The 27013-nt window shown below is 43.0% G+C and overlaps 1 protein-coding gene across 4 annotated transcripts; it reads left to right on the forward strand.

Moving 5' to 3' along the window:
* Window positions 1–4225: 4225 nt before the first annotated feature.
* Window positions 4226–24213, forward strand: REST (RE1 silencing transcription factor). Of its 4 annotated transcripts, none has more exons than XM_083419648.1 (4): window positions 4226–4789; window positions 8809–9728; window positions 16582–16665; window positions 17936–24213. In XM_083419648.1, exons 2-4 carry the CDS (start codon window positions 8819–8821, stop codon window positions 19645–19647), a joined length of 2706 nt encoding a protein of 901 aa, XP_083275774.1. In that variant the 5' UTR covers window positions 4226–4789; window positions 8809–8818; the 3' UTR covers window positions 19648–24213. The 4 variants fall into 4 exon arrangements, with proteins under 4 accessions (XP_083275774.1, XP_083275773.1, XP_083275775.1 ...); XM_083419647.1 differs by having other exon boundaries at window positions 4759–5251; XM_083419649.1 differs by lacking the exon at window positions 4226–4789 and adding an exon at window positions 4854–5590.
* The last annotated feature ends 2800 nt before the right edge of the window (window positions 24214–27013 follow it).

Below are 27013 nucleotides of genomic sequence, written 5' to 3' on the forward strand. Positions count from 1 at the left end.
GTCGCGGGGATTTGAACTGCCGACCTTCTGATCGGCAAGTCCTAGGCTCTGTGGTTTAACCCACAGCGCCACCCATGTCCCTTCTAGAACAAAGTGTGCAGGAACCTTTAAAGACTTTAGTCATTGCCCAACCCCTTAGCCAAATACCACCCTAAGAGCATCATACATATATCACAGAAGTGTGGCTTCTCTCCCCAATGTCTGGTTATGTTTTTACTGATTGCAATACCTGGGCAGCCTGGCCATTCTTTTGAGATGATAGTCTTGAATCCAAGTCGCAGGCATACCCTTTTCATACAGAAAATATGCCCTTAAGGCAGGATTTGAAAGATTTGTAAGTGAAACAACTATTGGGAAAGGTTCTTCTTTTGCAGAGGAAATAGAGTCATTAGGAGAGCCAAGAAGGTTTTTGGGATTGTTCTACGTGTATTTTTTCTCAGGGAATATTACCTGAATTTTGAAGGGTGAAGGATTGTTTTTCTGTGGAGTGGGTGTCTGCTATGTGTGTGCACCATAAAATTTTATGATAATACTGTGCTGTGCATAATTTGTAATGCTAATTTATCTATAATCACACATATTATAATAGATTATTCTGGACACCTTATCTTTCTCGTAACATCTCAACAGACTACTGGAATGAGAAGCTAATGAATATAGAAGCCCATAATTCTCATTCCCATTCCCATAACTATCATTAACCATTAATATTATTTCTCGCTCCTCTTTACCCAGCTGCCTTTGTAATATTTGATATGAGCTGGATCACATAAAATAAAATTTAAATACCGTAACTACAGCTTTCCTCATCCCCATTTCATACCAAGATACATGGAAGAGAGGCTTAGGAAGAAGCATTTGGGAGGATTCTTAGAAATGGATTTGGGGCATCGTAATAAATATTATTATTAATCTTACTAACTCATATTAAGATGACATTTGACACTCAAAAATAGTATTCAGGGTTGAAGATATGAACTGGAGGTATAGAAGTGTAACAGAGTATTAGTATTGCTCAAATATTGTGATTCTCTGGGAGATGATTGAGGGGAATATCAGGAGATGAAAGTGTGCTTGTAAGATTGCCTTACTCCATATGTATCCACTTAACTGATTCAATCTTCAGAACTAGCACTGTTACAGGTGCCACATACTTGTTCAACACTTTTAAGAAATTGGTCTCTTAGTGTAGCAGCACCTAAACTTTGAAACCCCCTGACTATTGACATCCAGCAGGTGCTTTTGCTGTACTCTTTTCGGCACTGGCACCTGCTTAAAACACTTGCTTAGCAAGTCCATTCAGACACATAATGTTGATGTGTTTTAATTTATTTTTAGTCTAATGTTAACCAACTTTAAATTGTTTTTAATTACTTGCTTTTTGCTTTCTTTGCCATTTTTTAAAATATTTATTGTAAACCACTTAGAGGTTTATTACAATGAAGCAGTTTATATTTCTACTGCCTAAAAGGTTTGGATATTTTAAAAATGCAAAAGATATACAGACTAGGTTGCATGTTTTTGTGGCCATTCAAGTAAATTGAAAACCTACATCTCAAACTATAGGAAACAGTCTGGGATCCAAAGAGCTATTATAGATAAGCCTAAGGGCTTGGCGTGGGAGTGCCTGGTGGAATTTTTTACTTTATTTTTCAAAAGCAGAACCCCTCCCCAGGCCACATAACACACTTTTTGAAGGTACCCTGTTACTTTAATAAAAACACCCAAGCTTTTGCACTGTCAAGGAAAGCTAGCTATGCACGAACCATTCAGTACCTGCATAAATATGTACTCACAGCCTAATGAAGTGGTCAAATTATATCCAGCTGAAGAACCCAGCAACTATGCCCCCACCTGCCTCTTCCCATTACAGAAACTATTCCTCGCTGCAAAACAACAGCCTGCAATCTGCATACCTTTAATTTGCAGGGTGGGAGAAAAGTGCCTGAGGGTGTCAACTTCAGGTGGGGGTCACAATTTAGCATCTCATCAGACAGCACTTTTGTTCTAAAAAATGGGATCTCCAGCTCACATAAATGATTGGGCAACAAGTTCAACAGACCCATACTTCAGTGGATGAAAACAAACCATACTCATTTAAATGTAACTCCCTCACACATGCCAAATTTCTCTGAGCTTCCTTTTAGCATTTCTCAAGGATTCTCAAGAATCCTTGATATACTTTGGCCCACAGCCAAAAACATGCCTGGTTAGTTCAAATAGGTATATGATTTCTCAACTCAACACAGCTCCTGACTGTGTAGTCCTCTCATTTCTCTACTAATTCTTTCTAAATTTTCTTTTCCCTCTTAATCCTGACTCTTTGGTCTGGACCTTTTTAGTGAAACTTCCCAAGGATGTTATACTGGTGACTGGGAGCAGCCACTGAGACCACATAATACCGGTCTTGAAAGACCTACACTGGCTCCCAGTACGTTTCCGAGCACAATTCAAAGTGTTGGTGCTGACCTTTAAAGCCCTAAAAGCCCTCGGTCCAGTATACCTGAAGGAGCGTTTCCACCCCCATCGTTCTGCCTGGACACTGAGGTCCAGTGCTGAGGGCCTTCTGGTGGTTCCCTCACTGCGAAAAGTGAGGTTACGGGGAACCAGGCAGAGGGCCTTCTCAGTGGTGGCACCCGCCCTGTGGAATGCCCTCCCATCAGATGTCAAAGAGAAAAACAACTACCAGACTTTTAGAAGACATCAGAAGGCAACCCTGTTTAGGGAAGCTTTTAATGTTTAATAGATTATTGTATTTTAATATTCTGTTGGAAGCCGCCCAGAGTGGCTGGGGAAACCCAGCCAGATGGGTGGGGTATAAATAATACATTATTATTATTATTATTATTATTATTATTATTATTATTATTTAGGATAGGCTTTAAAAATATAGTAAAGAAAGGCAAGTATAATATATAGCATATAAGTATGACCATGAGATCCTGATCTGGAAATCAAATGAGAATTAATTTCTAAAAACATACAACTACTTCCAAGTCTCACACCAGAAGTCTGTCCTCGAGTCTAGGCCTTGAGACATCTGGCAATCATATCTAAATCCCAACTTTCATTTCCTCAGTCTGCTGTGTTGCTTCCCACACTGTTTCTTTCCCTCCTTCCCTCAGCATTTTTGTTTGCCTTGCCCTCCTCTAGGATTTAGGAAGCTGACTCAATGGCATCTAAAAACTCTTGGCTTCAGGAAAAGTTGGTCAAAATTATTTATATCACTCAGCATTTTATCTACTTCTTTAGAATGTTCTAGGTGATTTGGACATATTTTCTCAATGTATCTTACAACAACCCTAAGACAGTATGATGGTTGAAATCAGCCTGGATTGCATATGTTCATCCAGGATAGTAATGAAGGACAGACTTCCTGACTCAGTCTTGGGATGCAAAATTATGCACATTTAATCCGAAGTAAGCCATATTAAGCTCAGTGTGACTTCTCAGGTTTACATTGGCTGTCTCACTTGAAGTTGGTGAATGAGGTGCCCATCAACCACTCTCAAGGGAAAGCTCCAGAGGCAAATATAGAGATGACACTAATTAGGCATTGTTATTAAAAAAATTAAAAAGCCGAAGGGGGGGGGGGAATTTGTTTGAGGACAGGTATGGAGGGAAGAGTACTTTAACTGTCTATCCTCACCATGGTCCCACCACTGTTATTTACATGGGACGGAAGATCCCATTGGTGTGAAGGAGATGCAGCCTTAACATTTGTGCAGCACAATCTTAAATACGTTTGCTTAGCTCCAGTGCTATTTTTCTAGAAAGAGAGGTGCCAGAACTCACCACGAATGCCTCCCTCATTCTCTTAGAACGGCAATGGCGTCCACCTGAGAGGTTCCGGCTGAAAAAGCCCTGCTTAGATCCATATTAAACGGAGCTTTCTCCCAGCTCTGCCTGCAAAGAAGATTTCAAGAACAGTCTGTGTGAGTATTATTTTAACAGAAAGCGAACAAGTTGAATCTTTGGCGGGGAAAGTGCCTTCCATATTGTGGAGGAACAGGCTGCCGGAATAATTAGTGATTTATGGCACAGGGTCAGTTTTAGCATGCGCTGAGGTTGGGCATTTCTAAGAATCCCCAAACCAGCCTAAATCTCATCACCTCAACACCAATCCTTATTTTACAAGCTGGTCATGATGAGAGAAATTTCCACTTGCAGTTTTCCAAGTCTGAGGGGCTCCTGTGCGTGAGAGTCTCTTGAGTCAACAGTGCGTGTGTTTTTTGTATGTGTTTATTAAGTAGGTTCTTCTGAGGTGGTAGATAACGAACCAACGGAGGCCCCAAAAGCAGGGGCTGTGCAACATCTGTGGTAAATCTTGGGTGAGGAGAAGAGGAAGTGCCTTAACTCAGGGCCTACACCGCGCCACCCCCCTCGATAAACCTCCTCCAGCTGCTTGTCTGGGGCTAACACAAAACGAGGCAAGAGTTATCGAAGCAACCTGGCAGAGTCACAAGCTACGGCTGGCTGCTGCTCTTCTAACACAGCCGCCAGCACTTGGCCAGGCCTTGCTCGTGAGGCAGCCTAAGCGTGACCTGGCCTAACAAGGCGCCGTGAGGAGGGGGAGGGAGAAGAGGGGACGCGCCATGAGGAAAGGGGCGGGACCGGGGCAATAACTGCCTGGGCTTGGGCGGGCCTCCTCGCTCGCTCGCCGTGGCTGCCGTTGCCACGCGCGTGGTGAGTGCTGGAATGCGCGCCGCCGCCCGTTCGTCTGGGCGCTGAGGGGAGGCTGGTCGCCGTCGTCGCCCCCTCGACTCCCTTTGGCCTCGGAGGAGAGGCGGTGAGTTGCCCCGCCGCCGCCGCGTTGGTGGTGCTGGCGGCGTTGGGAGGGAGGAAGGGGAGCGGGAGCGAGCCTGTGGCGCTGTCCAGGGCTGATCTGAGGGCGGCTGCTTGCTGCTGCTGCGCATGGGACGGCGTCGCCGGAGTGGGTGGAGTGAGGGCGGCCGGGCGGGGGGGAAAGCCAGGCAGGCAGGCAGGCTGGCTGGCTGAGGGGCCTCTCAGGAAGGAAGCCGCCGGAGGAGCCCCCCCCTGAGGAACAGCCTCTCCTCCGCCGCCAAGACCAACGGCCGTTAGTCCCCGGTGGCCGGAAGGAAGGCTTGGCGGGGAGGAGCCGCCTTCGCCGCCGCCGCCGTCTCCCGGGCCGAGAGCGAGCCGACGAGGCCTCCGCAGCTTCAGCCGCCGCCCTGCGTGGTGGAGCTGGACAGCGATTTCTCGCCCTCCCCCGCCGCTGGGCCTCTTCGCCGTGAGTTGCCGCTTTTGTGCGCCGCGCGGTGACCTTGCGCTCTCCGGTGCCGAGGGATGGATGGGGCGAGGGGGAGGCTCGCGCGTCCCCCACCCTCAGCAAAGCGGGGCGGGTGTGGAAATCGGGTGGGCCTCGGGTCACGTTCCCCAGCCCCCCACCTCCAACCACGTTTTCCTTGGAGGAGGAAAGTACGGAACTTAACTCTCTCAACTCCCTCCCCCCCCCATCGCCAACCTATTACCACCCTACTGAGTCCTTCCCCCAGCTTCCTTCTCCGCCCCCACCCTCGAAGGGAACGAGAGGGAGACTCGTGGCGTGTCTCCGTGGGAAGTTGCATGTGTATGTATTGGGGGGTGGGCGGCGGTGGGGGGAGGGGGGGAGACGTTGCAGAACAACCTGGCAACAAAATCTCCCCTGCATTGCTTAGGTCTCGGGGGAGAAAGGAAAAAGCCCCAGCCCTCCTTCTCTTGGGGTGGGGGGCGGGGGAGTGTTGGGTGGGGGTGGGGTGAGAGGAAGTTGGGCAAATCTTCGCCCTCGCCCACTCCCCCCCCTTCTTTATAAAGTTGCTGGAGAGTTGTAACTTTTTGGGGGACGGGTGTGGTAGTTGGGGGGTAAGGTTGAAGGAAAGGGGGGCGAAGTGGGTTGACGAGGCAACCCCCTCCCACCCCCACCCCCCGCTTCCCGAGCAGCAGCACCGACTTCGGTGAGTTTGTGCGTGGTGCGCTGCAGGCAAGAGTTTTGCAAAGAGAGCTGCTTTGTGCTTCTACTTGGTATTTGAGAAAATGGCCGAATGCCTATTTCTGGAATGCAACAGCAGCAGCGGCAGTCGATGGTGGTTGGGGCTGATGGTACACACAATTTGGTAACGGGCTTCTCCCATTGTGAGCTTTTTTTCGGCGAATATCTGCGGCCTCACGTTCCTTTACTTGGGAGTAAAAACTTGGAATTTAATTTCTCAGCAAACGTGCAGGAGGCTGAATAAAAGACCATCGGCATTTGAAAGCTTCCAGACTTTAAAACACTGCTAGTTCTTTTTACTTTCTGCCTTGATAACATTGTGTATGTAGGTCATTGAGCTCGTTTGCGTTTAGGCCAAAAACGAGACCAGCATTTTATTTAAATACAATCCCCACCCTGCTGTTGGTTGACTAATTTCAAGACCAAGTAACTTGCCAAACACACTTTGTTGAGGAATGTGTGTGTGTTTGAGCTTTTCTTCAGTACCTTGGTAGAAGAGAAGGGAGCCGAGAAAGCCATGGTGTCTGCATTTTCAGTTTTGAAAACAAATCCTGAATTGCACAAAAATACACATCACCGACAGCCATTCCTGTTTTGCTGTGAATCCCTCCATAGTGTGGGGATATATCTGGTCTGTAGGTATTTACTTTGAAATACAGTAATTCAAAGAACATGTATGGTTACATGATACCTTACTCCAGGTAGCTTCGCTGTTTTATTTTTTACTTGTGCAGTGTAGGTAATTGTATCAGTAGAACAACAACTCTGAGTAGGTTTTAAGAAGTCTGGCCTGTGGAAAGGTTTCTGAAATGATTTAACTGTAGTAGTACAACGGGAAGTAAGGCCCAAGCCAGGTCTTGTAATCCAAGTTCTGTGTTTGAGGACTTGTCTGTGTGTATGCTGCTGTGATGGTTCTGCAATAATGGAACTGTCTTCCAGTTAGCATTTGTTTGAACTTTGGTTCTGGCTTTCAAGAAGGCCATAGCAAAATATATTTTTAACATGGCCTTTCCCATTGTGGTAAGAGCTCCTTGCTTGGTAGGGACTTCTGCAGTATTGCATTACAACTAACTCTGGTGCTGTGGCCTAGAGGATTTTGGTGTTTAGAAATAAAGTGCATTGGATTAAAGCATATTTAATCTAGACCATCATTGTTTAATTGCTCTTTTTATTCAAATTTGGTGTTGAAAGTTGGTTTTCCGAAGCAAAGGAGCAATGACAACTATTTACCCACTCTCATCCTTTATACCAGGCTTTCTCAACCTTGGCCCTCCAGATGTTTTGAGACTATAATTTCCATCATCCCTGACCACTGGTCCTGCTAGCTAGGGATCATGGGAGTTGTAGGCCAAAAACATCTGGAGGGCAGAGGTTGAGGAAGCCTGCTTTATACAGAATTATTGGACCACATGCTAGCTTCTAAAGAATTAATAATAGTTAATCAACAATTATCTTCCCATGAGACATCTCAAAACAATTAGCACTTTAAATCTATTTTTCCTTGTAATGTTCTGGAAAAGACAAAGCATTGTTTGACTACAACTGTTATCAGTATTCATAAAACCCTGCACATTTAACTAAAATATGCCTAGTTTCAGCTTTTCATTTCAAGATGAATAGTGTGGCCTTCAGATTTAATGCTTTGGATCCTAGACATGTTTTTAAAGTGATAACCAGTTATTTATAATTAATAACCTTATTCACACTTGGCTAGGTTACAAGGCTCTTGGTGTTTGCTGTTAAATGAAGCATGCTTGGGTGTAGGTGTGCTTATAGTTGGAGTTTATTGTGGAATCAGTGCATTCAGATAATTTTTTTGCAGCATGCACATGTCACAAAAATTTTAGTTGTGCCTTTTAAGCATATAATCCTGATTTCATCATACTGAAGGAAATCTGATAAGAAAAAATATATACTGTATATCCTGCTGCATATCTAGTCACCACTGGCATAGAAGCTCATTTAGCACACTTTTTGGTAGGTGGTTTGTCAAAAAGTTTCTCATGTGTGGTGACATTTCATTGGATGGCCACTATCCACATTTGCTCCTCACCTGAGCCAAATCTATTTCCCCACAATATCAAATGAAAAAGACCCATTACTACCAATTGCTGCATGCTGAAAATGTGCTTGAATTTAAGCAACCCAGTTCAAAGGAGCTGTTCTCTGAAGATCTCCACACATTAAAATACATAGGCTTTGCGCAATAACTCTTTATCATAATTTAAATATTTCATTGCTGCTGTGATTTTTTTGCAGTCTGGGGAAAGTGTGCTTGTGCTTTTAAGAGTAAAAAGGGACTGTAGGACATTCCAAATTGTTTTGGATACAGCCACCTGCCCCCGCCAAATATAATTATTGTGCAAGACATTAGTATTAAAGAAATCCCCAGCTACTTCCAGTGGATCTATTTTAATGCAGTGTGTGTGCAGGTACAGAAATAGGTAGTGATGGGCACTAGTGTGGACAGCAAGCAGCAGAATAACAGTGTAACTGGAACAAATACAATTGTGGAATTTAGCATGGCAATTGTGCACACAGAAAGATTAAATGTGAACAACTTGTTTGAAATATAAAGTCCTTGCCTGGGAGCATGCTAGGAGGGAAGGACGCTGACACTTTGCTATAAAATGAAATCATGATGCAATTTAAAGTTTGACTTTGTGGAAAATGTGGCCATATTTGACCACAGTTTCTCTTAATCAAGATAAGTATCATAATTAAATTTTCACTGTTGTTGGAAGTGTTCTCAGTTTTGGATTATTACATAATAATTTCTAGACAGACACTTAAACAATCTTTCCCTCCCTTTTTAACAGAACTGTTAATATGGCAATGCAAGTGCTGGGGCAGTCTGGTGGCAGTGGCCTGTTCCCTGGAAATACTAACCTTGGCATGGCTTTGCCAAATGACATGTATGACTTTTCGGAACTTTCCAAAGCTGAGCTAGCAGCTCCACAGCTTATTATGCTGGCAAATGTGGCCCTGACAGGAGAAGTTAATGGCAACTGTTGTGATTACATGGTTGGTGAAGAGAGGCAAATGGCTGAACTGACAACCGTCGGCAATGCCAACTTTTCAGACAGCGATGGAGAAGGAATAGATGAAGCCCAGGGCGTGGAGAACAACCATAGACGCCTGGAAGATATGGATCTGGGATCCCTTGACGCTTCTGAGGTTCGTAATGTGGAAATGGCAGAACTGACGGAGCCTTCTGTTCCTCATACTTGCAGCCAAGACAAGGGCTACCCGTTGGAGGTGGTAGATACTCCAGAGAGTGCAGATGACAAATATAAGAGCTTGAAGAACAAACCATTTCGCTGTAAGCCGTGTCAGTATGAGGCAGAGTCAGAGAAGGAGTTTGTCCATCACATTCGGGTTCACAGTGCCAAGAGATTCATTGTAGAAGAAAAAGCTGAGAAGCATGGCCAAGTTAAAGAAGCTGCCTCCAGTGCTACAGATGAAGTTGATTTCTCCAAGGGGCCCATTAGATGTGATCGCTGTGGCTACAACACTAACAGGTATGATCACTATCTGGCTCATTTGAAGCACCACAACAAAGCTGGAGAAAATGAGAGGGTCTACAAATGCACCATCTGCACATACACAACTGTCAGTGAATATCACTGGAAGAAGCATTTAAGAAACCATTTCCCACGGAAAGTGTACACATGCTCACAATGCTCCTACTTCTCGGACCGGAAGAACAACTATGTGCAACATATTCGAACTCATACAGGTGAGTGTTGTATCTGTTTCTTAGGTTTGGCTGTTTGGGTGTGCTGGATTTGAGTGCTTTTGCACTTGTTTGCCATCATGTTATAAATTGTGCTATAAACTAGCACTTTCTGATTTTGAATGATTGGCTTATGTGTACCAGGAGTATTGTGTTTTACATTAGAGCTAATGGGTAAAACAATACAGCTAAACACAATTCATTACATCTGTGTGTGGCAGGGGAGGTGATATTTGCTGATTCTCACTGATAGGTTGTAAGGAGAATGAGTGTATTTTGAGAATTACAATTTTCTCCAATCAAATTTTAAATAATCACCAGTAAAATAGATGTTTATATACTGAAAATTAGCTCTAGTAAGGGAACAATGGTGGTTTTTGCTTTTGAAAATACTTTGCCACAGTCAGCTGATTTGTTTTTCTCTGCTCAACGTTTTTGGTTTGTTTGTATAAAACCCTCACAAAACATTTGTGTCCAAGTTATTTTTTTGAAGAAATGCAGAACAGGAAAATAACAAAATTGCCAGAAATCACTAAAAGTAGACTTGGCTTTTGAAGTTAATTTTAAAATGAAGTCAGAAACAATTTGTTTGAGTTAAAAGTGACAGTGGTAGTTGAGCTATTTAAGCTTGTAGCTGCAATTAGGGCAGTGCTTAAGGGACCTAGTGGTAGTGGAAGAATAGTGCAGTTCCAAAATGACGAGCATCCGTCAAACCTCATATTTTTCTACGAATTCTTTGGCCTAATCCTCATCCCAAGCCAATCATTGGGACCAGATACTGGTTGGGCAGGCCTAGGTTTGCTCACAGAGGTGGCATGTTGGATCCTTCCAGCTGCCTCAATATTTTTGCAACTCTGTGCTTCTCCCTGCCCCCCCCCCCCCCCGCCCCCGGGTTCGGAAAGTTCTGTTTGGCAAGTAAGGAAGCTTTGTGGCTGTGCTTCTCCTGCCAAGCAGAGGATCATTCTTTAGCAACTATGAGACTTGATGTGACACAGCAATTTAAGTGCACTTCTAGAATCAGGATATAGCAGTTGAATATAAAAAAAAATGTGGATAGGGATTTCAATCCAGTATTGGATGTAATTATGTTCTACGGATGAAGAGAATTCAAGCCAGCACAAGTTGCCAGGCTTGGGAATTTCAGCTTCATCATATATAGTATGCACTGGGGGCCTGCATTCTTTTGCCACTTTTGCTCAGATTTTGCATTAATAGAGCAGAAACAACCGTCATGATTCAGGCTTGGATTCTTTTCAAGGTGGCAGACTTTTACAGAAGGAGTTGTGAGGCTGTAGTGGATTACTTAATATGTTCAGAAACTGAGACCATCTTGCTGTTCCTTTGCAATGTTGCAGATTCATTAGGTGCTGTAGGAAAGCATTCTTCCTCCCCTAACTATTCTGCTTGGAATGGAGAGTGTAGCTGATCACTTTTGAATCCTATCCTCGCCCCTTTATTGCAGAAATTGCCAGGCGATACTGTTGCCATGAATATCTTCACCTATAGATTTCTGCGTATAAAACCATTGTTAAAGGGCAGAAAAACAGACTAGTCATAATTAGTGGAGACAAAACTTGCAGCGGTGCCAGGAGTGAAAGCCAGGCAGGCATGTGCATGCTTGAATTATTAGGCAAAAGGAAGTGCTTGAAGTTCAGTAGCATATTCTAGTGATCTTAGATTCAAGTGGTGTATAGCCCCTGTTCTCCCATCTAAAAGACTTCAGAATTTTGCTCTAGCTTTAGATACATATCCGCTCGAGTAATGCTATGTAGAATGTAACCTTGTACCAGACATAATGTGATAAATAGTTGAGTTATGGATATATGTGCAGAATTCTGTTCCTCATTGTGATCTCTTTTCCTTGTGCTGGCCAGTTTCTGCTAAATGAAAAAAAGTAAGTTGTATTTTTTAAATCATTTGATGCTGACCCCAAATAAGTGGTAATACTATATTTGCGACCAAAAGAGTGAAGGGGAGAAGAAAGACACCCCAATACAACTTTGTATACTTAGAGTGTGGCACTCACAGGCACTATGGTGTCCTCAGGCACTCCCCTTTGTGCCCATACAGTTTCCCTTTCCCTCCTACATGATTTTTGATTTTTTGATTTGAGTTTTGTCTGTTTGTTGTGTTTTTTTGGGGGATTGTTTCATTTTGACTTGCCTGCTATTGTTTCTGGTCATACTTGTTTTGTGTATGTGTACGTGTTTTTTATGGGGAGAAATCTGAACATCAATCCCTTTCCTCTGCCATCACCCTTGAAATCAGTATTTTGTGTTGGACTCAACAGTTTCTTTAGGTTTACAGCTGTGACTTCAGGTCTTGAAAGGTTGCGAGACCCGTGGTATAAACAATAGGGACAGTCAGTCAATTTCATTGCTGCTGTTATGAAACTGGTGCAGACTGTGTCAAAAAATGTATGTTAGCAAAAGTCTGATAGAAACTGAGTTTTTAGGAGAAATTTTATTAGGCTACCACCTGGTAATGGGTCCCATAACACCTTTTAGAGGTCATTGAGTTAGAGCATAATCCAGCCAAACCTCAGCACAGTACATTTTAATGTGAAGTACTTGTTTAAGTGTCTCCCATTGAAAATGAGATGTACAGGTGTTTGACCAAGGTGCCTGGATAGCCTTGGTCAAGAAGGGCCAAACTACTGGCCTCTCACACAGGAAAGATGAATGGGGAATGGGGAGGAGGGTTGCATGGCTCTGCCAGAAGGTGTTTGACGCTCCTTGAAGCAGTTGTGTCCAAGGGAAAACATTTGGGAAAATAGGGGTGGGGGTACCTGAAGATGAGAGACTGTTGTAGCTACAATTTTTGATTTCTTCACCAAGGTCAGACAGTTTCCCTCAAAAAATTGTTCATCCCTATCATTTACCTTTGCTCGGACCTCAGGACAAGTCTGAGAGAACACAGTCTCTCTCCCATCCCCTCTGACCTTGCAAAAGGAGTTGAGGGAGAACTGGAATTTTCTGTAATTTGAGCAGCAGTGCTGGAAATGGTGGGAGAGAATTTTGCTGCTGCTTATTTTCTGTAAGAGTATGTGGGAGGTTGCAGAGTGTCCTTGTGAGTTCAGGGGCGCTTGCACTTGATGATTGCATTTGTAGATGTTTAGCTAAGAATGGGAGGCAGGAATTCCCTGGTTTAAATCTTGCTTCAGCCAAGAATTATAATAATAATAATAATAATAATAATAATAATAATAATAATAATTTATTATTTGTACCCCGCCCATCTGGCTGGGTTTCCCCAGCCACTCTGGGCGGCTTCCATAGAAACAAAAAATACAATAAAATATCACAGATTAAAAACTTCCCTGAACAGGGCTGCCTTAAGATGTCTTCTGAATGTCAGGTAGTTATTTATCGCTTTGACATCTGCTGGGAGGGCGTTCCACAGGGCGGGCGCCACTACCGAGAAGGCCCTCTGCCTGGTTCCCTGTAGCTTTACTTCTCGCAATGAGGGAACCGCCAGGAGGCCCTCGGAGCTGGACCTCAGTGTCCGGGCAGAACGATGGGGGTGGAGACGCTCCTTCAGGTATACTGGGCCGAGGCCGTTTAGGGCTTTAAAGGTCAAGACCAACACTTTGAATTGTGCTCGGAAACGTACTGGGAGCCAATGTAGGTCTTTCAAGACCGGTGTTATGTGGTCTCGGCAGCCGCCCCCAGTCACCAGTCTAGCTGCCGCATTCTGGATTAGTTGTAGTTTCCGAGTCACCTTCAAAGGTAGCCCCACGTAGAGCGCATTGCAGTAGTCCAAGCGGGAGATAACCAGAGCATGCACCACTCTGGCGAGACAGTCTGCGGGCAGGTAGGGTCTCAGCCTGCGTACCAGGTGGAGTTGGTAGACAGCTGCCCTGGATACAGAATTGACCTGTGCCTCCATGGACAGCTGTGAGTCCAAAATGACTCCCAGGCTGCGCACCTGGTCCTTCAGGGGCACAGTTACCCTATTCAGGACCAGGGAGTCCTCCACACCAGCCCGCCTCCTGTCCCCCAAAAACAGTACTTCTGTCTTGTCAGGATTCAACTTCAATCCATTAGCCGCCATCCATCCTCCAACCGCCTCCAGGCACTCACACAGGACCTTCACTGCCTTCACTGGTTCTGATTTGAAAGAGAGGTAGAGCTGGGTATCATCTGCATATTGATGGACACCCAGTCCAAACCCCCTGATGATCTCTCCCAGCGGCTTCATATAGATGTTAAAAAGCATGGGGGAGAGGACGGAACCCTGAGGCACCCCACAAGTGAGGGCCCAGGGGTCTGAACACTCATCCCCCACCACCACTTTCTGAACACGGCCCAGGAGGAAGGAGCGAAACCACTGTATAACAGTGCCCCCAGCTCCCAGCCCCTCTAGACGGTCCAGAAGGATGTTATGGTCGATTGTATCAAAGGCCGCTGAGAGATCCAGCAGAACCAGGAAACAACTCTCACCTTTGTCCCTAGCTCGCCGGAGATCATCAACCAGCGCGACCAAGGCAGTTTCAGTCCCATGGTGAGGCCTGAATCCCGATTGGAAGGGATCCAAATGGTCCGCATCCTCCAGGCGTGCCTGGAGTTGTTCAGCAACCACGCGCTCAATCACCTTGCCCAAGAATGGAAGATTTGAGACTGGGCGATAGTTGGCCATACTGGCCGGGTCTAAAGATGGTTTTTTAAGAAGCGGTTTAATGACCGCCTCTTTCAGCGGATCTGGGAATGTTCCCTCACAGAGGGAAGCATTCACCACCCCGCAGAGCCCATCGCCCAGCCCTTCCCGGCTTGCTTTTATTAGCCAGGATGGGCAAGGATCAAGGAGACAGGTGGTTGGTTTCACGCGTCCAAGCAGCCTGTCCACATCCTCGGGGGTAACGGATTGAAATTGATTCCATGCAACTTGACCAGACAGAGCTCTAGCACTCTCCCGCCCCGGCCCTGCTCCCACGGTGGTGTCTAGCTCCTTCCGAATATGAGTGATTTTATCTGCAAAAAACTTTGCAAAATCGTTGCAGGAGATCTTGGGGTCTTTACAAGGCCCCGGTGGTAAAGGTGGTTCTGTTAAATTGCGAACCACCTGAAAGAGTCTCCTGCTACTATTTTCTGCAGATGCAATAGAGGCGGTGAAGAAAGTCTTCTTCGCCGTCGCTATCGCCACTTGGTAGGCTCGACGTTGAGCTCTAACCTGTGTCCGGTCAGATTCGGAGTGAGTTTTCTGCCACCGACGCTCTAACCGTCTCAACGATTGTTTCATCGCCCTCAGCTCCGAAGAAAACCACGGGGCTGTTCGGGCTCCATGCAATCGGAGAGGGCGCTTCGGAGCCAGACAGTCGATAGCCCTGGTTAACTCCGCATTCCAGCGGGCCACCAGGGAATCAGCTGAAAGGCCATCAACATGGGCTAAAGCATCCCCTACCACTCTCTGGAAACCATTTGGATCCATTAAGTGGCGGGGGCGGACCATCCGAATTGGTCCCACCTCCCTGCAGAGGGGAAGGGTCGCGGAGAAGTCCAGTTGCACCAGGAAGTGATCTGACCATGGCACTTCTTTTGTTTCACTTTTACTTAGTGTCAGATCACCCACGTCACTAGAGGTGAACACCAGGTCTAAGGCATGTCCATGACTATGAGTTGGGCCAAACTTATTCAGGGACAGCCCCATGGAGGCCATGCTTTCCACGAAGTCCCGAGCAGCCCCTTGTAAGGTCGTGTCGGCATGGATGTTAAAATCCCCTAGGACAACCAAACTAGGTGTCTCCAGGAGAAAATCCGCCACGACCTGAAGCAGCTCGGACAGGGAATCCTTGGTGCAGCGGGGAGGTCGGTACACCAAAAGGAATCCTGTACTGCCCCTATTGCCCAACTTCCAGAACATGCACTCAGAGAGCTGGATCTTCCCAGTAGGACGCCTGGTGCAAGCTAGTGACTTCCTAAAAATCACTGCAACCCCCCCTCCCCGCCCACATGACCTGGGTTGCTGTGCGTAAGAGAAACCTGGTGGGCAAGCAGCGGCAAGGACAGGCCCATCTGCTTCCTCCAGCCAGGTCTCCGTCACACATGCCAGGTCAAATCCTCCATCCACAATCAAGTCGTGGATGGCAGTGGTTTTATTCATCATTGACCTGGCATTGCACAGCAACACTTTCAGGTCATGTGGGTTTCCCCTGTTGATTCCAGTATCCATCCGGTCAAGGCCAGACCCGGAGGCAGGGATAGTCCTCAGACAACGACTAAACCTGCCTCCTCGGTAATGACATGGTCTGGTCTTAGCGTAACTCCGCCTCCTGCCCATGATCACCGAGATCGGATGTCCCAGTGCTTTCCCCCCTGTGAAACTTGTCCCAGCCATTATGTTGGCAGGTTTAGACAAGCAGCTATTTTTCAGCAACAATACCTGCAATATGGGAATAAAAAAACCCCCTAGATTGTTTCTAGAGTTGTTGTAAAATTTACAAATATCATGGATAGAAATCACTTCAACCCAAATGCAAACTATAAAATAGTCTCACACACACGCACCTCTGCAAGAGAGGCTTAAAAAAATAGTTAACCCTGGTTTCATTTAGTGTTTATGTCATATTTATAGAGCAGGTGAATTACTATTTAGGTGAGGGATGCTAGTTATTTTAGGGATAATTTATATTTGAGGTATTTGCCAGGTATATTAGACCAGGAAGGAAGATGTTTAAACCAAAATCCTAGTCCGGTTTTAAGATGAAACAACATTTTTATGCCACTTTTCTCTCACCAAATTGTCCAGCTCAATTATTTTGTGTTATCGTGTGTGTGTTTGTTTGTGTGTTTGTGCAGTTCAATCCTCTATGAGCAATTTAAGGATTTTTAATTTGTGTTTATTTTATCTGTTTTAATAGGAGAGCGTCCCTATCGGTGTTCCATGTGTCCTTATTCAAGTTCTCAGAAGACTCATTTAACCAGGCACATGCGCACGCATTCAGGTTGGTAAAAAGGCAATTCAAGAGAGCCGTGGTGGTTAGGATTGTGGCTGTATTCGTTAAATGTCTGATATGTCAGTGCAGGGATTGGCAGAATGAAATTCGTAGCCTGTGTATGACCGCCAAAGGTTAAAGCCTAAAACAGCCTGTAGGTGAGTTGTTAATTGTGTGCTTACATTGGCTGTGGAAACAGCCATGGCTAGCTGGATGCTTTGCACGTGTAATCCCTGCTATTTATTTTTTCACTCTGTGCGGTCTCCTGGCTGATAAGAAAGAGCTTTGAAAGCCCCCCTCCCAATATACAGAGTGAACTTCCTTCCCCACTTGTTAAGCTAGGTTTCCAGTATTCATCAAAGCAGCATCCATGCAGAAGAGGAAAATAAATCAGCAGTTCTCGGGGAAATGCAAACCTTTGCAGTACTATAAAAAAAAACTTCGATACTCCCCCAAAGGTGGGGAACCCAAATGCATGCCATTGAGAACTGAACAATGCTCATTGAACCACAGAATGCTGATGTTCTGGGAGTGTTAAACAAAAAAAGTGGGGGTTGGGGCAGAATAGAAGAGGGCATTGCTGAATTGGAGCATTCACATTGCAAAACTTTCTTGTGATTGTCACTTATCTACATGACTTTTAATGTGTTTCCTGCATTCATGACAACTTTTGAAACAGCCATTGAATTTTAACCCCTCCATGCATGTAATTTGTGAAGTTGATTGCTGCTGTACATATTAATGACTGATTTCTGTTTTTATTGTTAGTATACACTCACATTTAATGTTCAAGTACGAGTTGCTGATCACCCAGTCAGTTTGTATTTTTCTCCTGGAACTATGTATTATGTCTGGGTTGGGGGGTGGAGTGGTAGCACTGCAGAAACATTTTACCTTTTTGAGGAAATAATTGCTTCTGGGTTATATGGGTGTGGTGTAATATTTGTGTAAGCCTACTATTCATCTGTAATTTCCATTTTTCTACACTGCCTTCAGTGGACCAGTTTGGTTTGGATTCCAATTGCTAGTATTACTGTAGACTGATCTTTCCTGGTATGTATTTATCATAGATGGAATATGTGGATTAGCTGTTGCTTGCATGTTTGTTTTTGTTTCTTTTGGTTTGTTGCTGTCTTTTGTGAATGTGTTAACTGTAAAATCTTTTTTTTTTTTAAGTTGAGAAATGCAAAAGCATGCGCAACTGTATAAATCTGTAGCTGTGCAAATGAGTTGCTGTTTGTAATTTAATCACTGGTAATTTCCCTCTTGATTGCTTCAGGTGAGAAGCCGTTTAAATGTGAGCAGTGCAGCTATGTGGCATCAAACCAGCATGAAGTGACTCGGCATGCAAGGCAGGTTCATGATGGGCCCAAACCGCTGGCCTGCCCGCATTGTGACTACAAAACTGCTGACCGAAGCAACTTCAAGAAGCATGTTGAACTCCATGTCAGCCCACGGCAGTTCCTTTGCCCAGTCTGTGAGTATGCTGCATCCAAGAAGTGTAATTTGCAGTATCACATCAAATCCAGGCACCCTGACTGTTGTGACATCACAATGGATGTCTCAAAAGTAAGACTACGAACTAAAAAGAATGAAGTGAATACTTCTGAAAACGTGGGTGGTGATAATAAGGGCGTGGAACAAGAACAGGCAAAGAAAGAGATGACTGAAAAGAAAAGTGAGAGAACTGTAAAAGAAGAGAACCTGTCAAAAGAAAAGAAACCAACTAGCAGTGTTGGTATAGGCCACGTAACAACTCGAAGTCGCAAAACCGTTGCTGAAAGCAAAGAGGCAAATGTGAAAACTGAGAAAATGACAGAGAAATCTGGCAAAGCAAAGAAAGCAAAGAGAAAAGCAGATGCCACCCCTGTTCCTTTGACAAAAGATTTTGCAGCAGACACTGATGTTATAGTGAAGAAGAAAAAGAAAACTGAAAAAATGTCCCCTAAATGTCAGGACTCTCAAAAGAGTGAAAACAAATTAGAAGTCACCAAAAAGCAAAATTCTTGCCTGAAGAAAAACAAGAAAAAGAAATATATGAAGAGTAAGCCTAGTAAGAACAACAGAAAGCTTGATTGTGAGAAGGTCACAGATGAGGAGCCGTTCTCTAAAGAATCTGTTGCTATACAAGAGGAGGAAAGTAAGGTAACTGATAATGCTTGCAATGAACTCCAGCCTACTGTTATCCTTGATGTTAGAGAGAGCCAGTGTGTTCCTGTGGAGAACATGCAAGATCATGAATCACTGGCGGTGCCGCACAAGGCTATGGATATAGAACTAGAGGTGAAAGAGCAAGAAACGCCCATGGCAGAAGAGGAGACAATTAAAGCAGTTTCTCAGAATGAAATTGAGCTGACAGTCATTCCTTGTATCAGGTCTGAGGACTCCAATACCACCTTTGAAAAAGAGACAGGCGTACTAAAAGATGCTTTACCTGATTTGTCCCAAAATAGGGAAACCACAGAAACTTGTGAGATGCAGATTGTGACTGATCCTGATCCAATACAAGAAACTGAAGAGATACAACAAATGTGCGAGAGAGAAACTGTGAGTAACCCACATCCAGAAGATGTCAGTTCTACAAAAGAATTGCAGGCTGAAGACTCAGCAGAAGCTCCTCCACCGCTGTCGCCGGAAAAACTGGAGAAGGGCACTAAAGCAGACCTGGTTTCAGCATCGTCCAGTGGCACAGTAGTAAATGAAAACCAGGAAATGGAAGAGGATGAAGGCATCCACAGTCACGAGGGCAGTGATATAAGTGACAACATATCAGAAGGCAGTGACGATTCTGGGTTAAATGGTGCTCGGACAGCACAGGAGAAAGATCAGAAACCATCCCAAGAAGTGGCAGAAGCCAAGGCCACAAAGGAGACCTATGTGTGCATATTCTGCGATCGTTCATTTAAAAAGGAAGGTGAATACAGTAAGCACCTGAATCGCCATTTAGTAAATGTGTACTATCTTGAGAAAGCAACAAAGGGGCAAGATTAACCAAACTGCAGTTTCATGACAGTTTATTCTAGAGCTTAGGTACCAGTTCTTGTAGAATCTTTGCTTAAGCTCAGTTTGCTTATACTTTTTAAAGTTGGTTGTGTTTTTCTGACCTTTGATGAAATGTTGAACTAATTAATTACTTGTATCTCTTTGATTAGAGAGGGCAAATAGGGTATGCATGCTGTGGCTTGTTAAATTGGCAGAACTCCTTGGGATAGAGCCCTGGAATCTCTTGAGTATTTCTGTTGACTTGAAGCAGAACTATTCACAAGTTAGTAGGTTTAGAAATGTAGCCTTGGGGAACAATCCACCAAGAGTGTCTCCTGCAAAGACTCTAAAAAAATAATAGAAGTGTGCAAGAGCACTGTTGTGCTGTTGCAGAGTCCTGTTTGTTTCCATAGGACTTGAGCAGGAGATATTAACACAGTTGACTGAGCCCACAGTCTGGGCCTGTCCAGTCATTACATTCCAGGAAGATATTTCAGCCTGGTATGAGACATGTGCTCCTTCTCTCTTTCCCCTTTACTGCTAGGAGAAAGTCAAAGATGAATCAGCATTTATTTGAACGTGATCACCCATTCAAAAACCCCTTATTTGATCCTGTTTTATATACACTTGCTACAATGTGGAACTGCTTCCCCATATTCCATTTCTACACCATTGCAGTGTAGGTAAGGCCAAGTGTGTGAGTTTTCCCACCCCCTAATGGGAAGAAAACAGTAACTGGTCCTGTCCCTGTGGTTCTGATATTCAGAATACTTAGCTGTATGTGAATGGGGGTTTTCTGAAGACAGACTGGGTGGTTAGGGAGATAATGTCTTCAGTAAACAGCACAGCCTGGTTCACTCTTGTCCTTCTCCTTGTTCGGAAGGATGAGAGTCTTGGGTGTGAGACCATCAGGCTCATCCCTGGTTAATAATTCCTTGCAATGTGACAAGTGCACAGGCCATCTGTGCTTGTTGAACAAAGTGTTATAGAAATAAACTCCTAGGAATTGAAATATTGCTCCAATTGTTTCTAGAAAAATCTGCCTTTGTTATTTTCACCTGTTGGTATGATGAATGCTTAAAGAACTCACTGTGTGGCAGATTATTTGTAAAACGAGCACTTTCAGAAAAATGTTGAGGTTGGCTAACAGAAAACATAATTGCATGATCATATATTTAATTTGCATATACATTTCAGGTCCCCCAATCATGATCAGCAAGCCAAAATCTTGGGAGTTCTTTCTACCTTTCTGTTGATTAGTGAATCCATTATTTGTTAAATACTACTTTTCGACAAGGTTCTTATTTCTTCTTGTGCTTTAAGAGATGAAAAAATGTTGCACATAATTGTTTTTATTTTTACCTATGCAGTTTAAGCCTTTAGGAGTTTAGTTATTTCTGTGTATATGAACACTTTATATATGCATGTTTGGTTTTTGTTAATGGGTTTCCTTCCCGTAATGTTGATTTTCAGGTTTGTTGCGTATTGTGGCCAGTGTTCTTTATCTTGACCACATTTTCTGGTTCTGAGTTTGTGCAGTGTTGTAGCTTTAATTATTTGATTTTGGAACAAATGATACTAAAGGAATGTCATCCCACAGACCACACTAAGAACCAATTACTGCTCATGGATAGCTCCCATTGTGAAAGGGGAACTTCTCAATAGATTGTGCCCCCAAGAAGGTTGTTCATACATATCTCTGTATATAAGGTTGGATAATATATTCATATAGTATGCATTTTTATGCAGACAGTACTTTCTGCTGTTTTAGTGCATTTATTATTGCTGGGAGAAACTTTTCATTGCCCTCCATTAAACTTAATAGGGGCATGCATGTGAAATTTCATGGGAAACTTAATTTGTTAATGGATGGTGCTTGTCGAGTTCTAAGCATGGAATAGTCAAATGAGAGCAAAAAATCCATTAAAAGTACACGTGAATTTTAAAATTTGCAAGTACTCTTGCCCAGCTCATACTCATTTCAGAGGGTCCTGTGCAGGAGAATTTCCAGGTGGATTGTGCTCCTTATCTGCTTGACAAAGACAAATGTTGGCAATTACATAATTCAATAATTTGAAATGATCAACACTATCAGGAAGATCTTGGAAAACAACAAATAAGGGAAGATGTAGAAATTCCTGATCCTTGTTCCATCAAGTTCTAACTTAAATTAATTACCCTGATACTTTTATACTTGACATAAAAAGGAGCTGAAATGATTGGATATATTATGAATTTGCAAACACTGGGAGGAAAGTCACAAGTAAAGCAAGTCTGTTATCAGTAAGGTTTGAGGCATTTGGAATGTGTGAGCAGTGAGAAAACCGCAGGTCTTTTGAATCTATCCCCCTTCAGATTTATGTTTTTCCTGAATTTGTAGATACAAATGCCACCTGCAGTCCTGCAAAGCAACATCTATGGAAGCTATAGGGCACATTCTATCCCAGCAGCTTTTGCCAATCTGATGCCTTCCATGCCATGTACTACCAGTCCCACCTGGAGGGCACCAGGTAGGCGAAGGCTGATCTGTGAGGACGTTTCTCCAGGACAAACCCCATGAGTGTATTCTGGCATGGTTCTTGTTTACTTCTTGGGGCTTGCGCAGAAGAACATCCTGCTAAACTGTGCCTCAGAATGGCTATCACGATAGTTTTTGGACCTGCTGCAGAAATATTAAAGCAAACTCTTTTATTCTTTTGTCTTGGAGACTGCTAACGCTTGCATTAGTTTAAGCTGTATTCGGTCTCTTCCTCCTCCTCCTCTCTGCTAGAACCTTTTGTGGTTCTTCTTCAATATAACTTGACTGAATACAGGAACCTAATACTTCTGTGGAGTGGGTGAGTGGGTGGGTGGGTGGAGTTTTCTAATAGGAGGCCAAAGATCTGAGGGAGAAAAATCCCTTTAGGGCAGAAATAAATTGTGTAACATTGGTTATTTGTGTGTGAATAGCTTGTGTTGAATACTTACTTTGGCTGTGACAATCATTGTCAACTGAGAATCAAGTTGCAACTATATTTATGTTGAACCATTAAACACTGCTGAATTGTCTTCCTAACCAATTAGTTGGAATAGTATTAAACACAACTTTATTGTTGGATGTAAAATATTGTCATTTTGTAAAATATTGTTTTGTAAAAGGTTTGGACAGAGATTGGAAACTCCAGTACAGTGTAGAGTTTTTTTTTCTTTCTCTGCCTTTTTAAAAAGAGATGTTTCCACTTTGTAAAAGCCTTTGTGGCCTTAAGCTACATTTTTTGTGATTTTTTTTAAAAAACAAAGTTGGTTGAAAAGGTAGAGGCAAAGAGGTGTCACTAGCAGTAATGACATTAGATGACTTCACAAAACAAGAAAATGTTGTCATGTTACTCAGAAGATCTTACTAGCAAATGATCAGGAGTAAAACTTTCACGCTAGAAAAGACAGAAGAAGTTGGTGCCTGTGTTGGGTAGTGTTTCTGAGCTTGAGAGGGCAAAACTGTTAAGTATTAAAATAATATCTTCCAGCGATGTAATTGTTGTGTCTTGAGATATATTGGATATTGTGATTGACTTGAAATTCCTGTATGTTCCCCCCTATTTTGTTAGGATAGAAGGAGGTACCTATAGTGATTGAACAGTTTAAAAATAAAACTGGTAAAAGATGGAATGTCACTCCTCTCTTAATGTTAGATGTTGCAAGCGGATTAGTGAAATTAGGGTTAAACTACAGATGAGTTACTGTGTTTCTGCCTAAAGTAGGTATTTCTTAAATTGAATTTTGAGATTGTCACAGGAATTTTGGATACACCTTTCCAGTGTCTTCCTTTATTAAAGGGCTTCTCTCAGCAGCAATTCCTGTCATAACACCCCAGCCTGATACATCCTGCATTATCTCATGTTGTTTGACAGTGTGGCTAGTTAGTAGAATCTATAGTGTTTTTGGAAAAGTAGCCTAAAGAATGGATTACTAGGAACTTGGCAACACATCTTAATATTGCTGCTATTTAGGGATTGATTGACCTAAGGGCTGGAACTTTAAATCTTTTCTACAGAACAAACTGACAGGTCAGTTAATACTCATAATGCCTTTGATTTCAGTATGTTGTTTTGCTGATGTATTGTAAGCACAGGTTCAGTTAGGTTTATTGAATCTTGATTGTGTAGCTAACAAGCTGAAATACAATATTAATTACATCCAGGTAGTTTAAGGAATTGTTTCACACATGTGTATATATACCTTTTCCTCCCCTAAAAAGCAAATCACACTAGCTAAAGAACTTTTTGTAAGCTGGCACTGAAACATTTTATGTTTGGTTGCACCGTGTTTGAAGCTTTTTACAGTGCAATACTTGTATTATTCTGTCAATTTAAACCAAAGGTAATTTTTTTTCATGCTTTCTCTCTACTGTAGTGCATGAAGAGCTTTTATATGTTTGTAATAGATGTAAAATCAGAAAAGATCACATATCCTGGGTTTTTTATTTACCTAAACTATGTACAAGCCTTTGTCCAAAATGTAAGGTGTTAAACTAAATTACATATTAACCCATGAGTGTATTTTCCTAAGCATAGTTATGTCAATAAACTTTATTAAGGAATATGTGTATCTTTCATCTGTCTTTTCTGAATATTCATCAAATAATACTATTGGCTATGGAAGGGGTGGATAGAAGTTAAGAGCAGCATATATTGGTTGATCTCTGGGTAATTTGAAATGGATTGACAAGGCTTTCTTGCTCCCAGTTGCTTAACGGTGGCAAGAAAATAACTCCCTAAATTGGTGAGAGGCAGAGGTATGGGGAGGGACTGTGATAACCTGACTTCAGTTCCAATACTTGAAACAAATTCCTGGAATATGAATTAACCAGACCCCAATTGTTGCCTCCTAGAGTTTTAGTAAAAAATTAAGTGGCTCCAGAAGCTTCACAGTTGGTCCTCTCCTGCGCTAAAGGGCCACAAGATGCATGCATAAAAATCTATATTGGTGAGGTGACGGGACCACGGTCATCTTTGAGGCTCTTCCACCCTCTTTGATATTCGACCAGTCAGATAATCAACATTATTGAAGTAGGAGACAATTTCTGTAGCAGAAATTGTTTCTTGCTACCTGTGAAGCAGTAAACTGAATGACAGCTGTGCTAGAGCAATAAAAGATGTAATTTCCCCAGCATCTTGGATACTTGAATTATATTTAATTCTATTTTTATTACTGATATGTTTGCCATCCTGAGCTCCTTGGTGAAGAAGGGGGGTGGGAAATGAATTCAGTAGATACATAAATAAGGGGATATTTACACCCCCCCCCCATCCTTGAAGGCATTTCTTGATAGACAGCTGGCAGTGGACAAGAGTATAGAATGCATATTTAAGAACTTTGCAATCCCGTGAAGGTTAAAATAACACCAGTTATAAAGCAGTGGCTGCCAATGTCAGCAGTTGCCTGGCTAAATGCCCCAGTTCAAAATACAATAAAGTTTTACTAAAATCTGTAAGACTTTTCTTCATTAAAATATTTTGGGTCAGTGCTTCAGGAGCTCTGAAGGTGGTGCCAGATACCTGCAAACACAATCATTTGGTATTCTGTTCAGATTATATCAATATTAAAGCTTGTCTCGTTTAGCAAATGAAGCCACGGTATACTTTGTTCTCCTTGTTGTCTCCAGCAAGTTGGTGCCCACAAATAAAATGAAGAAACAAAAGTTTTTGTCTTAAGAAATCTCCCACTGATGAGATGCACATTGAAATCCAATACCACGCTTGAAAAATAAAGGCTGTATTCTATAGTCTGTATAAATTTATGCAGAACAGGGCATATTTGCATAATATACTGGCTTTCTTTAGTGATGAGGAAGGACAAGAAACTATGGATTGCATTGAATCTTGGAAATCTTACATGGGAATTCTGCCTTCTGATTTTTCAGCAGGCACTACCCGCAATCTTCCAAGCAGATATTCACAAACATAATAACGATAAACATACATATATATTTTTTAAAAAGGCTGAGATTTGAATTCTGTTCCTGTGGAATTACATTATGAGTCCTCTTGGTGTCCTAACATTGTGCAATCTTGAGGTCTGAAAAATCACAGTACATCCAGTTCAATTACTGCCTTGTCAGACAGAACATACATCCAGTCAGCAGAAAAATATGACTAAATGCATGTCTCAATAATACTGTTGTTCCCTTTCCTACAGTCTTCATGGTAAGGTGTTAGTTTGGATTATGTTATCAACAACCTTCTCATTTACTGTCATACATATTTCAAAATAATTCAGTGAGTGACGTCCTGACGGGTTTAGCTTTTTTTTGCTGTCAATGCTTCACTGCATTAGGACAATGAACCACTATGTAAATGCTTTGATACATACCACTGCAGACACAGCAACAGCAGTCTGTCCCTTCCTGGTTAAAACCATATTACTTCTCTGCCCTTGCTATTTTTTTTACGTCTAACAACACTCAACCTGTTTCCATAAGTCATTGAGAAAGATCTGGTGGGAAGTATTTTTTGATTAATGATCCCAGGAGACTGAATTAAACTGACACTTGTATCTGCTATCAACAAAATGCCCATAAATTCATGCTGCAAAGGCAGTTTTGCAGTAGCAAATTGCATCCCCTGTGCATCAAAGTGGAGAGTAAGATCTGCCCCTTTCAAGTGTCCTCAACCATTTTTTTAGGGGGGAAAGTAATGGTACATGAAGCACCAGTCTCAGTAAATAAGGACGTTGATTTTAAAAATATTTTAATGCTGTAGCCCCCTTTATTTGCTGTTGTGCAGGCTTCATTTACTGAGTGATGCCTAGACTTCCTGGCCTCAAGACATCACCGTTGACACAAGGGTCAGCAAGGCCAGAGTTACAGGCCCGAAGGCTTTACTCACAGTGCCCCTTTCCATGCATAACAGCAAGGTACCACTGCAACAGTTTATGGAGCTCAAACATGGACAGGCTTTTGAATCCTTTGAATGTACAGATGCCCTTGATTTTCTCTTATCTTGCCAAGTTCATAAAGGAGCTAGTTCCTTAGGAACGGGAAAACTTGGAATAGGAGTTTAAGAGCTAATGTGAAAAGTGGACAACCACAGCTTCCATTCTTTCTCCTGCTTCGTTCATCTATCCATCCTCAAGGGCTCTTGCCCACACACATACTGCACTGCATCATTTCAGGAATGGAGAGCAACAGAGCCCTCCCACACTCTGCTTGCTGCCATCTTCCCTCTGAGAGTACAAGACACTGCTTAACCCTAGTCAGGGAGCCTCCCTCCTGGTGGGAGACCCAGCCTGCTCTGCTGTTCCATTTCTTTCACCATCAGAGAACAAAGAGATCTACAGGCAATTAGGTGCACATGAGATAGCTGGGAAGCCAAGCCCAGAGCTTGACACCTAGAACATT

The sequence above is a fragment of the Podarcis tiliguerta genome, assembly GCF_965153285.1.
Source record: "Podarcis tiliguerta genome assembly, chromosome: 17".
Lineage (NCBI taxonomy): Eukaryota > Metazoa > Chordata > Lepidosauria > Squamata > Lacertidae > Podarcis > Podarcis tiliguerta.

Coding starts and splice junctions, on each gene's coding strand:
- REST (XM_083419646.1), top strand. CDS start 5,312: ATGGGGCGAGGGGGAGGCTCGCGCGTCCCCCACCCTCAGCAAAGCGGG. Junction 5,440..8,808: donor GTTTTCCTTGGAGGAGGAAA/GTACGGAACTTA, acceptor CCTTTTTAACAG/AACTGTTAATATGGCAATGC. Junction 16,666..17,935: donor GCACATGCGCACGCATTCAG/GTTGGTAAAAAG, acceptor TGATTGCTTCAG/GTGAGAAGCCGTTTAAATGT.